Source organism: Ammospiza caudacuta, chromosome 10, assembly GCF_027887145.1.
Source record: "Ammospiza caudacuta isolate bAmmCau1 chromosome 10, bAmmCau1.pri, whole genome shotgun sequence".
NCBI classification, from domain to species: domain Eukaryota; kingdom Metazoa; phylum Chordata; class Aves; order Passeriformes; family Passerellidae; genus Ammospiza; species Ammospiza caudacuta.
In genome coordinates, this window is record NC_080602.1 from 10,094,860 (window position 1) to 10,110,180 (window position 15,321).

At 55.2% G+C, this 15,321-nt stretch overlaps 1 protein-coding gene across 1 annotated transcript; it reads right to left on the minus strand.

The window, feature by feature from the left end:
• Window positions 1-250: 250 nt before the first annotated feature.
• Window positions 251-12,840, minus strand: SNX1 (sorting nexin 1). Its single transcript, XM_058811302.1, has 15 exons — window positions 12,667-12,840; window positions 9,679-9,781; window positions 8,731-8,864; window positions 8,154-8,220; window positions 6,691-6,734; window positions 5,642-5,783; window positions 5,071-5,149; window positions 4,750-4,825; window positions 3,599-3,712; window positions 3,380-3,473; window positions 2,266-2,471; window positions 1,532-1,675; window positions 1,122-1,202; window positions 765-836; window positions 251-655 (listed from the first exon to the last, which is right to left on the minus strand). Exons 1-15 carry the CDS (start codon window positions 12,796-12,798, stop codon window positions 605-607), a joined length of 1,539 nt encoding a protein of 512 aa, XP_058667285.1. The 5' UTR covers window positions 12,799-12,840; the 3' UTR covers window positions 251-604.
• Window positions 12,841-15,321: the final 2,481 nt, after the last annotated feature.

A 15,321-nucleotide genomic window follows, 5' to 3' on the forward strand; every position in this document is an offset into this window, starting at 1 on the left:
CGTGGATTGATTCCTGGGGAATGCGACAGAGTGGGATCGCCACAGAGCCCCGCTGAGCTCAGATCCCAAAAACGGCTTCCACCGGGGGAAAGGCACAGAGCCAAAGCCTAATCAAGAGCGGGGACAGGTGGCCAGAGCAGTCCAAGGTCACCTCTGTCCCGTCACAACACGGGGGAGGCTCTGCTGCCTCCAGGGATGCACCCTTACCCCTCCCCATCCACCCCAAACACCCAGAGCCTGCTTGCCCTGATAGAAGTTTTATTACAGAACTTTAATGGCACTGCAGGAGTAAGATAATTCATTAGAGCCTTAAAACCCAGCCTGAAAAATAGATATTTGCCAGATCTCATTAACCCCCTGGCTGCGGGTCTGGTCTGGAAGCAGGAAACTAGTTTCTCTTCAGTAAGAAAATATATGTTGCTAAATGAAAAATATACAGTTAGAAGAGTTACTGGCTCACAAGCTGTTCTTCTGGGGGTGACACCTCTACCAGCCCCAGCATGTGGAACGAGGGGTCGCTCACGTGGAAAAGAGGAGGAGGTATAGTGTATATAAAAAAAAAAAAAAAAAAAAGGCAAAATTCAGGTTTGTTTGCTCAGTCCAATTAAGAAATGGCCTTGGCTTCGGGCAGGAACGCTTCCCAGTACTTCACCAGCTGCAGGGAGGAGAGGGAGAGAGTCAGGAGCCTTGAGGATGGGTCATGCTTGAGAGATTCACAAGCACGGCCTGAACTTGGACATAAATCCACATCAGGGAGCACTCACCTGCTGCTGAGAGTTCAACAACGTCTCAAGGTATTTCGTGACATGATTTCTGAAGTCCTTAGATTTCTCTTTCTGCAAGAGATGGCCATGAGGCTGGAGCAGCCACCAAAACCCTCCAGAGTGTGGGAGGGGGAAGGAGAAACCAGCAGGATTTTGCTGTTCCTCCTGGGGCCCCGTGAGGAGAGCAGCACATGGGAGGGACACAGAGGATCTTTGCCCACCCAGCTCCATTTTAAGATTCCCTGTGGGAAGCCCCCTCAGTGACACCCCAGCTCACACATGCTGGGATTCAGGGATGCTGCTGTGGCAGGAGCAGGGGCAGGAGCCCGGGTCAGTGCCAGGGGCTGCCCCACGTACCTCGAAGCGGATCACCTCCTTGCGGATGACGGCAGAAATGCGCTCAAAGTCCCGCTCGTACTGCGTCACCCGCGACTCCCACTGCAGGGACAGCAAGGGCACCGTGGGCACGGGAAAAGGAGCCCCTGCCCCCTCTCCATGGGCGTTTGGAGCCACCACTGTGCCTGTGAGAGGGGCTGCTGGAGCAGAGCTCAGCCCTTGGCACCGCCTTGGCGTGGAAGTCACAGGAGGCACCAGCAGCCTCACTCAAGGCTGGCTTGGTCCTTGGTGTAACCCAGCCACAAACACCTCTCCCTCCTGCTCAGGAGGGGCCCCCCAGCCCAGAAGATCCTTCCCCAGCCCAGGAGATCCTTCCCCACTGCAGCAGGGAGGGCAGGAGCAGAGCAGAGACCCCACGCTCCGTTCCCTACCTCCGAGATCTCATCCTTGGCCTGCTGCAGCTTGTCGGGTTTGTTTGCCCACAGCAGCCTGGCCTCCATCTCCCTCTTCTTCTGGAGCATGGTCTGGGCATCCTGCCACCGCTGCCAGGTCCTCATGCGCTGGTCAAAGGCTCCCTGGGGGGAAGGAGGGGCACAGCTCTCCTGACAAGGGGACACTGGAGCTCCTGGACCAAAGCTGAGCCACACCACAGACCGGAGCATCCACAGCTCCTGTATGGAGCAGTGGGCCCAGGATATGGTGGTCTGGCCTTTGGGGCAGGAAGGGGTCAGCTTGCTGGACTTGCTCCTCCCATGGGATTGCTCTTCCCAGCGCACCAGCTGGGCTGTGTGGATTTGATGCCCAGGTTCAGGAGCACTCAGCACTCAGGCCATGCCACAGCAGGCACTTGGCAGGTCAGTTTTCACCCCTGTATCACAGGTTAGCAGCTCACAGCTTCAGCCTTCACCTCTGGAAGGGCTGGGGTCACCCACCAGCCCTGAGCTCGCTCCACATCCCCTCTGGAGAAGAGCAGCACAGCCAGGCCTGACCCACAACCATCTTCCAACCCACCCAGGGCACTCCTGCCCAACCAGCAAGGCTTCCCTCTGCCCGAGGAGGCCATGCCCTGCACACCCTCTCCCTGCCCTGCGCTTGAGTTTGGAACACCTCCTGGCATCCCTGAGCCTACAATGGGCACAAGGAGCAGGAGCAAAGGAATCCTCACCTTCACAACCGAGAGCAGGCGGATGTAATCCCCCAGGAGCTCGGCCAGGAGGAAGAAATCATTGTTAGCCTGTTCATGGTGCAGCTGCTCAATCTTCTCCTCCACCTCAGCCAGCTGGGACAGGGCCCTGGACAGGGCTGTGTTGTCCTCTGAGCTCCCCAGCATGGCCAGGCTCTTGGCAAACTGGGCTGTGTTCAATGCCAGCTCTGGGGAACGGGATGGGGGTCAGGAGAAAGGCCTGGCTGCACCAGGAGCTCCCCAGCAGAGGATTCAGCCCTTGGAGCTGCCTCCCCACAGCTCCAGGAGGTACCAGCAGAGAGAGCAGCACTGGCTCAGTCAGAGCCAGCAGCTCCCAGCCATGAGGAAAAGGGAAGCAGGAAAGGGAAGGAAAAGGGAAACAGCTGAGCCCAAGGACAGGCACAGCTTTGCAGAAGTCGGTGAAAAATGCAGAGGAAGGGAAACATCCCCACTCCCAGAGGTCAGCTCTGCTCAGGTTTGCTGCAGCAGCATTCAGGCCCATGAGGACGGGCTGAGGGAGTTAGGGATGATCAGCCTGCAGAAGAGAAGGCTCCAGGGAGAGCTCAGAGCCCCTTCCAGTGCCTAAAGGGGCTCCAGGAGAGCTGGAGAGGGACTGGGGACAAAGGATGGAGGGACAGGACACAGGGAATGGCTCCCACTGCCAGAGGGCAGGGATGGATGGGATATTGGGGAAAAATTCTTCCCTGTGAGGGAACTGAGGCCCTGGCACAGGGTGCCCAGAGCAGCTGTGGCTGCCCCATCCCTGGCAGTGCCCAAGGCCAGGCTGGACAGGGCTTGCAGCACCCTGGGACAGTGGAAGATGTCCCTGCCCATAGCAGGGGGTAGAACAAGATGGACTTTAGGGCTCCTTTAGCCCCCAAGCCACCCTGGGATTCCGTGATCCCACAGGACCCCGGTTCCCTTCCACGCTGCCATCCCATCTTGTGGAGCTGCACACAAGAACTGGGGTGACCATTTCTGATCTCCCAGGAGGAAGGGACAGAGGGTCCTTTACAGCACTGTCCCAGCTCCTTGGGAGTGTCCCTGGGACAATGGTGACCCTCTCCAGGCCCAGCCCAGGTGTGTCCCTTGTCACCTTTGCGGTGGTTCACCAGCGTCTCCACCACCGCGTGCAGCTTCCGCAGCCGCTGGTCCTCGCACTCCACCTCCTGCAGCTTCTCCTCAAACCACTGCAATGGGCAAATGCAGGGCTGATTCTCACAGGGAAGGCTTTCCCTGCACCCAGAGCTGCAGCTGGGAAGGGCACAGAGCTCTGGAGTGAGGACAGGGATGCCCAGAAGTGCCCCACACTCACCATGTCCGATTCGTTCATCTTGATGGTCATTTTACTGACTGCATCCGTGGCTTTGTTGAACATCTTCATTATTCCTGCTCCACTCAGGGTCTGGGTTCCTACTGCTCTTGGGAGCTGGAAAGGAATAGAAAAGTTTGCTTTGCCATAGGAGATGGAGGGAGCTGGGAGAGCTGGGGGTGTTCACCTGGAGAGGAGAAGGCTCCAGGGAGAGCTCAGAGCCCCTGAGTGTCTAAAGGGGCTCCAGGAGAGCTGGGGAGGGACTGGGGACAAGGCCTGGAGTGACAGGGCAAGAGGAAATGAGTTTCTACTGCCAGAGGGCAGGGACAGATGGGATATTGGGATGAAATTCTTCCCTGTGAGGGTGATAAGCCTCTAGCACAGGTTTCCCAGAGCAGCTGTGGCTGCCCCACCCCTGGAAATGTCCAAGGATAGTGGATGAGGCTTGGAGCAAGCTGGGATAGCAGCAGGTGCTCCTGCCCTGGCAGGGGGTGGAATGAGTTGGGCTTTTTGAAATCCCTTCCAGCCCAAGCTGGAAGCTTTAAACTGTGTTCGTATATTTCTTGTAATGTCTTCAATTTGTGTTAGTCTGGAATTGACTCACTGCAGGAGCTTCTGCCCTGTTCCCTCCTTTTCCAGTGTTGTCTTTACCTATTTATGCACTTAAACATCACATCTGTCTTGAGAACATTTGTATAACAGAACCTATTCTGATGTCAAAATAAATATATATAGACAATAAAAAGGAATTTACTCAACCTTCAAAGGTGAGGGTTAGTCAATTGTTCCAAAAACAACCCGTCAGAATGAAGTTGAATAAAATGCTTGTCTGACCATACTAAATAATGTTACTTACAAAGGCACTATAGTTCTTTCACCTTCTTCATCTGGCAGCCATTACATTAAGTGGTTCTGATGATTCTGTTTTGCCCATGAGGCACCTGCTGAGTGATCTCTCCCTACCCTTACCTCAACCCACAAGCTTTTTGTTTGTTTTCTCCCAGCTGAGGGGATGGTTCAGCAGCTTTGGTGGGCACCTGGTGCCAGCAGCAGCTCCCACTCCTCACTGAGCTTTGGGGGGACCCTGCCTCATTAACTGCTCAAGAACCATTTCCTTCAGCACTCCCAAGGGTTCCTCACTCCACCCTACTGACCTCCTCCTTCTCCAAGAACTCCCTGACGTCGGGGTCCTGCAGCATGGTTGGATGGCTGACCACCCTCCGTAGGTACCTGTGGGAGAACAACTCCAGGAGTCACTCTGGCTGCAGCAAATCCAGCTTCTGATTTTAAATCTGTCCATCACGGCTCGGTATTTACTCCAGAACAGCAGCTGGGGGGCTGGAAATCAGAGCCAGCAACTGTTCTAATTCACCCAGCAGCTCTCCTGTCTCCCTGGGGAATTTGGTGGTGCCACCATGAAGAGCAGCCCTCTCTGAGGTCCCTCACCAGCTCAGGGCCAGCTGAGGGGGTCATACCTCTCTAGAGCAGCCCGACGTTTTTCTAGGAACTCTGCAGAGGAGGAATCTTCTTTCCCAACTTTCACTTTGGTCATGCCTAGCACAGAGGGAAGATGTGATTAATGAGCTGCTCCAAACTCTACACACGAGGTAAAGTGGTTTATTACAAGGGAAAGTGGTTTATTACAGACTATCAGGGTGACAGTGGAGGAGAGGAATCTTACAACAGGAATGAGACTTTGGAAATTTGAAATATGCTCACACCCAAGGAACTGACATGCAGGAAAGAGGCAAAGCAATGGGCTGAACTCAAGTGAACAGCAATTCAGTGACACCACTGAGGTTTTACTCTTCACCAAGCAGGTGGGGAGGCACCTGTGAACTCCATCAAGGATTTAAGTGCAGAGCTCCAGGTGTGAGCTCTGCAGAGCTCTCCAGCGCCAGAGCTTTGTGTGTGCCACGGAACCCAGATTAATTTCCCTGCCAGCTCTGAGGCTGCTGCAGGGCAGTCCCTGGGCCCAGGGCTCCCTCAGAAGGGCTCAGGGGAGCTGTGGAGGGGCAGCCCTGGTGCAGGGCAGTCCTGACTCACCGATGAGGCTCTTCTCGGGCGGCGGAGGGACAATGAAGCCGTTCTGGGCGTGCTTCTCCGACAGCTTCTCATAGAGCCCCAGGAAGTCACTGAACCTCCTCTTCACTGAGAACTGCTTGCTCCTGAACATGGGCATGCTGGTCTGGGGAACACATGGCACGTGGGTCACACTCCCCCAGGAAAGCCTGGCCCTGCTGGCATCTCTGGGGTGGAGTGGGACAGCACCAGCTCTGCAAGATGTCAGCAGTGAGCAAAGCAGGTTTTGGCCAGGTTTTCCATTGTTTCTTTCCCAGCTGGGTTCTCCCTGGACCCAGCAGCAGAATTAATGGCATTAAATAACAAACAGCTGTTCCTGCAGCCGTGGGCTGCTTAGTAAGCCCTGCCCATTGCCTAATCCCATCATCCCTGCTCCACACGGGAACAGGGACACACCCCTCAGGCCACCTAGACCCACCAGGGCTTTGGACTGAGTTTGCAGAGCAGGAATTAAGGATAACAAATCCTCTTGTCTCTTCTTCAGACCACAGGTTGTAGCCCAGCAGCCATAGTACAGGCAGCTGGAGCAACTTTCCAGAGCCCAGAGCCAGACTCCAAAGCATTCCAGCAGCTGCATTTCTCATGGAAACTGAGGGGAGAAGGTGCTGATGTGAATGCAACTATAGCAGCACTCTGCAGAGAGTGCTGAGCTCAGGTCAGCTCAGTCTGCTGCTGCCACTGGCACAGAACCCTCAGCAGCAGCCCCGGGCTCAGGGACTCTCCCAATGGATGCCATTCCTGCTGCTCCCTGCAATGCTGAGCATCCCTCTCGGCCAAGGCTGCAAAGAGGGAACCGGCTGTGAAAATAAAGCCAGTCTCCTTTCAAACAGATTCCAACCCTATTCCTCTGCTGGGCTCATCCTTTGTGGATTATAACTCCTGAATCCACAGAACAAGGCATTCAGGCCTCCTGTTTATTTAGGTCACTGCTGGCTTGGCTGAGGACACATAGTCCAGCTGCCTTTAAGCATGGAAAAATAATGGAAAATCAGACACAGAGGGGTCAGACATACCTGTGTTGACACTTTGTAGGCTACGTAGGCATTCATGCCATCCCCTAAGGAAAACAGAAAGGAGGTGTTGGTGTTGCAGACAACATTTATGGAAAATCCTTTCCTTAGGATTTTTCCTCCTGAGAAGCTGCGAGGCCTCAGGAACAAAATGTAAACAATGGTTATCTGCTGCTGTGGAATGCAACAGGTGCATCTGTGATTGGTCACATGTGGTTGTTTCTAATTAATGGCCAATCACAGTCAGCTGGCTCAGACAGAGAGCCGAGCCACAAACCTTTGTTATCATTCTTGGCTATTCTATTCTTAGCCAGCCTTCTGATGAAACCTTTTCTTCTATTCTTTTAGTATCATTTTAACATAATATATATCATAAAATAATAGATCAAGCCTTCTGAAACATGGAGTCAGATCTTTGTCTCTTCCCTCATTCCAAGAACCCCTGTGAATGCCATCACATGTTGGGATCACAGCATCAGCACTTCCCACTATTCCCTGGGCACAAAGCACAAGGCTCCTGACCTTTTCCTGCCTCAGTGATCCTGATTTCGGGTCTGATGGAGCCCTGGATCTTCCTGCAGAACCAGAGGCAGCATCCTGCTGCATGGCCCTGGACTCCTGCCCAGCAGCCACTTCCCAACCTGCTTCTGCCTCCCCACACTTCCTACAGAGCCAGCCCTGACAATTGGGCACTTGTTGTGCCAGCAGCCTCTGGGCTGGCTCCACACATCTGCTCACACCCAACAATTCAAGGGCTGTGGGGCACATGAAACAGTCCATTCAGGGGATGCAAGGCAGCCTGGATGGGGCTGGGTCCTGGAACACCACAGGCAGTTTGCTCCAGCTCACACAGAAATCCCCTTGTTCACCTGGCAGTTCATCTGAAGGGCACTCTCTGAGCTCCAGTGCTGCCCTTAAGATACATCTGATTGACACCTCCCAGCTCCAGGGATCACAGGCCATGGAGTGGGAACACTCGTGGGGCTGCTCTGCTGCCTGGGATCTGTTGTCCCCCTGGGTTTTCTGCACCCCAGAACTTCCACATGGCTGGTTGTGACACTCTGACCCCTCTTTCAACAGACAGAAACCCTCTTGCTTCTCATTTTGAAGCCAGAGTCGTTTCCCTGGCAAGCCCAGCTTCCAGGGAACGTGCCAGAGCATGGAGCAATGCCCTCAGCTTCAGGTTAAGGGAATTTTGCTTAGCCCATGCCAGCTGCACAGAGGGCAGTGCTGCCTGGAGGTCATGCCAAGCTGGTCACCACAGTCCCAAAAACCTGGCTCTGGGCTTTCCAGAACCTAACTCTGCCTGGCTCATTCTCACCCTGGGCTTTGTGCAGCATCATTTCTTTAAGATGCCAGAGGAAGCCTTGGAAATGTTATTCAAGGCTCAGGTTTGTGCTCAGAGGCAGGAGCTGCAGGGCCCAGCCTGGCTCCCCCAGCCCTTTTCCCTACAGGATTGTACTCACCAACTTTCTCTGGGTCACTCACTCCTACAGTCAGGTCAAATTTGTCCTCCTGCTCCTCCTCCTCCAGCTGTTTGGACAAAGCACAGAGGGACAGCAAGTGAAAACAGGAAATCAGGGTTGAACCCACCCCAGAGCATCATGGTGAGCCTGCCCCCAGCTCTAGCACCTCAGTCTGGCCAGGAGTGTCCTATAAACCATTCCAGCTCCTCCTTGCTGTGTCCAGGCAAGGATCCCACACTGGGCTTGTTGTTCCCACCCCACTCTCTGCCCAGACTGATGCACAAAGTGCTCAGCCCCAGGAAGAATCTGCAGAGCTCCCATTCACAGCTGGGACCCTCTCAGGAGCAAAATCCAGCACTGTGACAGCTCTGGAAGGAATCTGGACCTCCACAGGAGCAGGAATGCCACCAGGCTGAGCTGAGCCCCACTGCAGTGGTTATCAGTCCCAGACTGATGGCCTGAGATACAAATCAGGGCATTCAATAAGGCAATTACATATTAATGACATCATTTAAGATTCATGTTTCCAACTGAGAACACAGAGAGGTCCCTGCCAAAGCCAGTTTGGAATTCTCACCTCCTCATAGCTCTTTGAAAGGTTTCTAGAAGACCTTGCTGCTACATCTAATGAGGGCACAGGACTGGAGGGTTTGGGCACCTCCTTCTTCTGGTTGTTCTGAGTGTTGTCAAGGGACAGCTCCACGGTGGCATCTGCCAAAAGAAGTTTGCAAGGGTCAGCCTCTCTCTTTTTCAGGATTTCTGGAAAGGCAATTGGAACATTCTCTGATTTGTGGGATCCAGGAGGTAACAACAACCCTAATGAGCCAAGAAATCCATGGGGAGAACACCTCTAAGCAGTGGAAGAGCACAACAAAGCATTGTCACTGCAGAAAGAGCATTTGAACACTCCTGCTGGAGACCAGCATGGCAATCCAAGGAAGTTCTTGTTCCAGAAGGAGCCAGGCATCACCTCTCCCTGATCACCTCCTTGATGGGGAGCTGCACCCTGGAGCAGCTAAAGCCAAGGCAGATGATTGTACCTGGGAGGAAGAATCCTTCCCAGGCCACCTCTCCACCTGGGATATGTTAAAACCCCCACCTCTTAGCAGAATTATACAGAACTGACTCTCAGCCCATCACGCCAGTGCTGGGGGATGTCTGACTCTCCTCACTTTCCCCTGCTGAGGGGGTTTGTGTCTCCTGTCCCTTGGGAACAGCCAGGTCTCTACTAGAGATGCTTCTTCCACTGGCTTGGAGCCAGGAGACGGTGGAGAAGGAAAACTCTGAGGAGACACTCATCACCTCAGGGCTTAAGGCAACAAAAATCTCATTTTAATCCTCCTCAGCTCCCAAACAGTTTCTCCTGTGGCAGGGGCTGCTCCAACCTTCCTGAACACAACACCAGAGCAAGTGGACTCAAACATGTGTTTGAGATAAGGATTGATGATCTGCTTTTGGTTATGGGGATTTCAGGGCTATCACTCCAGGCCTGGGGCTGAGAGAGGCCCAGCACACCCAGACTCACCTGCAAACAGGTCCTGGTCATCCTGCTCCACATGAACTCCGTTCTCTTGGGAGGAGCTGCTCACAGGGAGAGGAGGTTCCTCTTTCAGGGCTGCAGAGTTGCTCTGTGAGAGGATTAAAAGGTCAAAGGCAGGTCACACACTGAGGGATGGAGGAGAAAACGTGTCACCCTCCTTGCCCACCACCCTGTGCCCTTCAGCCTCACCCTTCTGCCACTCTTAAGGAATGCCACTCACACCAAACTCTGGAGCCACTCTCCACCCAGAAAGGACTATGCTGTCTGCTGGGACAGACTTGGGAACAAGGGGACAGCCCACCTGAGAGCTTTCATGCCAACCAGTCCTCCCCAGCAGAAGACAGAGCTGCTCTAGCATTCCTGTTACGGATGCCTGCATCCCACACCATCCCTCATTTTGCAGGCAGGCAGATATCCCAAGGATATCTTCCCCCAAGGAAGAAGGGGACAGCCAGTGCTGCTCTGCAGGTCCCAGCAGAGAACAGAACAGGTCATTGATGGGCAGTAATGGAGCTCTAACAGAGACTCCTTGGCACTCTCTCCAGCAGGGCAGTGCCATGGGATCAGGTCACTCCTGAAGGAGTGAGGCTGTGCTGAGGCAGCTTTTGTTTAAGGTGGTAAAAACAAAACAGCCATCAAAACACTCACTTGGTGGCAAGAGCTGCTGTATTTTAGGATGATTTCCTAGACAAGGGAGTGCTCTCAGCAGTTAAAGGCAGGAGCTGTGTGTGTTAGTAATGGAAATGGGGAGCAGAGCCCTCCATGGCAAACATCCCTCCAGACTGGTGTCCAAGCCAACAAGAGGCCTGGTGCCAGTGGTGACCATGAGGAAAGGGCTCACACTGCTCCTCTGCTCCCCCAGGGAATATTCAGGCTCATAAAGAAGCCCACTGTGCATGGACAAAGTGGTTTTCTGCTGTAACTGCTTCCCAGCTTGCCTTGAATTTAGTTCCTCGGTTCCTTCAGTTCCTCAGACACGTGAGCACCACGCCCTGCTCCCACTTCTCCATCTGCTGCTGCAGAGGAGCTGTGGCCTGCTTAGATCAGCCCATAGAGGACACAAGCCATGTCTGGGCTGATTCAGCACCCCAACATGCCCCTGTGCCAGGCTGACCCTCACACAGGGAAACACAGCTCCTTGGGAAGGGCTGATCCCTGGGGGCAGCCCAGAACGGGCTGTGCTCGCACAGGGATCCAACTCTGTCAACACACAGGAGAGGTTCAGCTCTGCTCCTGCTCAGGTCTGACCCAAACCCTGCCCTGCTGGTTCCCAGGTGCTGCTGAGCCTCCTGAACAGCAGCCAGGCTGATCTGCCTCCCCTGCTGCCCACAGAGTGTTTGCCTAACGTTCAAGGGCACAGCCAAGCAAAGGCACCAGGTCACAAGAACAGGCCTGTGTTAGCTACAACAGGCTTCCACAAACACTGATAAGCTGCTGGGGCTCAGCAGCCTCCCCTGCCAGCACTGGGATTGTGATTCCCATGAAATCCCACGGCACTCAGTGCTCACCCCTCCTGGTGGGCCACAGACCATCCATCCACCTCCCACAGCCTCCAGTTCCTCACCAAAGGAAGCTCCTGTGAAGTTCCAGCTGCTGTGAATCTCCATGACCTGGTGCCTGCCACAGGGACCAGCACCTTCCTCCTGCAAGGCCCAGGGCTGGACTTTCCCAGGTTTGCAAACAAACCCAGCTGCTGTTCTGCCCAGAGCAGTGTGAGTTCCACCCTCACAAGGTCACAGTCCATCCACATTGCCCAAATCTCTTTTTCCCTGCTGCACAGCACAAGCACAGCTCACAGACAGCAGGCAGGAGCTGCCCCAGGGCTTTGTGGCAGGGGCAGGAGAAGCTTGGCCAGGCCATTCCCAGCAGGTTCATCTGGTCATGGCCACAATCTCCTGCTCGAGGCCTCCCTGGGCTGGGAAACAGCAGAACATTCCTGGAGAACTTCCTGCCACAGACACCAACTCCTCCTGCGCCTCCAGCTGGACCTGGCAGGCTGCAAAAAGCCTGGGTGAGGTGGGCAGAGGCTCCCAGAGCATTCCAGCCTGCAGGAAGGGCTTCTGGGGCCCCTCTAGCTGAGATCCCTGCCCCATGAAGATGCTGATTCCAAGGACCAGAGGCTGACTGGGGAAATTCAGCAGACTGGGAAAGCACCAGCCAGTTTTAGCTTCCCTCCTGCCTGCTGGTCCCTGCCTGGAGCAAACCTGGGAAATGCCAGCAGGAGCCTTCAGCAACCTGGATGTGCTGCACAGGAGACTGCTGGAAACGAGGAAAGCTGCTGACCCCCTTCACACCTTCCCCTTCAGCACGGATTTGTGCAGCAGCCCCTGGTTTGCTGAGCCAGTGCCACCAGAGGCTCCAAACCCCTCCTGCAGCCCCAGGAGGGTTTTGGAATATTTGGTGGTACATAAACCCCCCAGCACAGAGCCCTGGTGAGCAGGGGACACTGGATGGCTCCTGTCACCTCACCAGGCTCAATCTCAGCATGAAGGCACCACGGCAGCACCCTGTGGGTGTGGAGGGGAGCAGAGCTGACGATGTGGGGAAGGCAGACGGAGCCTTTCCCCCACGGAAGCCTCACGGTGAAGAGGCTGAGCTGTGGCTGCCCCTGAGGGACCCTGAACCCCACACTGCTCCACCAGCTGCCGTGGGCACAACACCTTCCAGCAGAGCAGGCTGCTCCCAGCTCCACCCACCCCGGCCTTGGGCAGGATTTCAGCAGGATCAGAGAGGGAACAGCCCGGGCACACGGGAGCGGCCGAGCACAACCCTTCCCTCGGTCCCGCAGCCACGGGAGCGCTCCGAGCCCCGCCCGGGCTCCCCCTGAGGGGACACCACACCACAGGCATCGCCCCCTCACGCTTTACTCGGGGGATTTGTTCCGCACAATTTTCACCAAGCCCAGAGGATGCCCCGGGCAACTCCTCGCACACGGGCCCGGCCCCGCAGCGCCCCGAGGCGGCGCGCACTCACGCTGCCGGTGAAGATGTCCTCGCCCTCCGAGTCGCTGTCGGGGGCGCCCAGCCCTTGGTGCTCAGGGAAGGGGGGCGGGCGGCGCTCGGCCGGGGAGGGCGAGCGGGACCCGCGGCTGCCGCCCGACGCCATCGCCGCCGCTTCCGCCCGCGCCCGCCCCGCCGGAAGCGCCCGCCACGCCTCAGCCCGCGGGGCGGGGCCTCGGATGCGGGCGAGCTGCGGATTGGGCAGCGTCCCTGCTCGCCCCGCCCCCGCCGACAGCGACAGCCAATGGGCGGCGCCGCTGGCAGGCGGCGCGTCGTCACCATGGAAACGGGGGTGCGGCCGTGCCATTGTGGCGGCGGAAGGAGGAGCGCGGGGAGCTCAGGGCGCTCTGGCCCCGCCGCGCCCCGGCTGAGGGACAGCGGGACCCCGGCACCGATCCCGTGTGCTCTCACAGCCCGGGGAGTGCTCCCGTATCACCCAGAACAGGCCAGGCTGAGCCCCTCCCCCCCACAAAAACATCGCAGGGTGAGCCCTGTGCCTTGAATTAGCCCCATAACCTAGAAATGCCCCAGCATGAACCCCGTGCAAAGTCCAGGGCATCCAGAATGAGCCCTATACCACTCCAGGTGTCGCAGGATGAGCCACCGACCTTGAAGATGTCCCAGGATGAGCCATATTCGCCCCCAGGATGCTCCAGGATAAGTCCCAGACCCTGACGATGGCACAGCATGAACCCCATATATTCGCCAAGACATCCCAGGATGAGCCCTAAAACACTTAAGTTATCCCAGGATGAGTCCTATACTCACCATGATTTTGCAGGATGAGCCTCAGACCTTAAAAAGGCCCAGAATGCACCCTACACCCCACTGAGACATCCCAGGATGAGACCCATACCCTTCAAAGCACCTCAAGATAAATCCTATCCCACCAAAACCATCCCAGGTTAAGCCTCATACCCTGGAGGTAAACCAGGATGAGCCCTTAATGACCCCAGAACAGCCCAGGATGAGCCCCATATCCTAAAGATGCTCCAGGATGAAGCCCATGCACCTACCAAACCTTCCAGGATGAGCTCCATAACCTCAAGACATCCCAGGATTAACCCCACACTCCCACAAGACATCTCCAGATAACCCCAAGACATCCCAGGATGACACACACACCTTGAAGGTGTTTCAGGATTAACCCCATACAATTTGGGTATTGTATGGGGTTAATCCTGAAATTAATCCTGGGAGGCTTTGGTAGGTGTATGGGCTTCATCCTGGGGCATCTTCAGGTATGGGGCCCTGGATGAGCTCCATACACCCCAAAACACTCCAGGATGAGCTCCATACACCCCAAAACACTCCAGGATGAGCCCCACACTCCCTGTTCCCCCTCAGGACAGTGACAGCCCATGGTCATGGGTCACCATCATCCTGTGGGGCCAACAATGCTCTCAGGAGAGCACCAGGAGGAGCTGGACAGGTGAGACACCCTAAACTTCCATCAGCTCTGATTAAGGGAGAGCATCCAGATGCAGGTGAATGATTTGGGGGTCCCTGACCTGCAAGACACCCCTGAGCTGGATTCCATTCCTGGGTCTGCCCATGGAGAGGGTCTGTTCCTGCAGGTGGGAAGCACTGGGTGCTATGGGAGAGTAACAGAGATGGGTTTTGCTTCTTTTCCCTCTGCTTTCTCCTGTAATAGAGAAGCAAAATCCAGCAGAGATCTCCAACCTTCCATGCTAGAGAACTTGGTATAGCACACATTTGCAGCCAGGTCACACTTTCATCCTCCATCCACTCAGGCAAGGAGCAAACAGAAAACAGTGCACAGCTTATCTTTATCTGAAGGACTTGCCAGTGTCCTCCCCAGCTCCTGCTATCAATGAGCAGCTGCTCATTCCCTCCTGCCTGAAATTCTCCCTGGGATTTGTAACAGCAAGGTCTGTTCTTTCACTGGCAGGTGAGACCCACACTGGAATTCTCCCCAATTGCCTCAGTGGGGTTGGAACAAGGGGTTTACCCCATGGAGAACTTGCCAGTGTCACTCTTTGGAAGAGGATGGCTAGGAATGAACAGAGCTGTGCCAGAAAACTCGCTAAGGATAAAGCATGAGGAGCATTGTACATCCTTTAGGATGAGCAGGAGGAGAAAGAGCTGCCAGGAGGATTGGGAGGTCCTGCCAGTGGACTTTGCACTCTCTGAAGGAGAAGAAACTGAGTTACCTTGATGAGCAGTGGAGATAAATCCCACCCAAGCCCCCACAGCCTTATTCTCTGTAAATTCTCCCTTTGGCCCCTAAAGGATGTCCTTTTAAAGGAATAGTTTTATCCACTCAGGGTTAGAGCTTGGGCAGTCTGAGGATGAGACAACTTTCTGCTGCAAATCTCTTTTGGGTACACACCAGGCTTTGGGTGTCAGGTTTAGAACTCTGGGGGGTGGAGGTGGCCCAGTCCCAGCTCTCCCACAGGATCAGGAGAAATCCCACCATAAAGCCAGGCAGGAGCTACCAAGATTCCCACAGTGGGAGCAGACATTGTATGCACTCAGCCTCAGATAGAAAAGTGAGGATCAGCTTGGATGGGTCAGAATTGCTTAGGAAGATGCCTCAAAGTACTTCCAGCTGGAAGACTTCAGACTAAACAGCCTTTGGGAGCTCATCAGAGACAAGAGGTGCTTT

Coding starts and splice junctions, on each gene's coding strand:
- SNX1 (XM_058811302.1), bottom strand. CDS start 12,798: ATGGCGTCGGGCGGCAGCCGCGGGTCCCGCTCGCCCTCCCCGGCCGAG. Junction 3,474..3,598: donor AGATGAACGAATCGGACATG/GTGAGTGTGGGG, acceptor TGCCCATTGCAG/TGGTTTGAGGAGAAGCTGCA. Junction 2,472..3,379: donor GCTGGTGAACCACCGCAAAG/GTGACAAGGGAC, acceptor CCCGTTCCCCAG/AGCTGGCATTGAACACAGCC.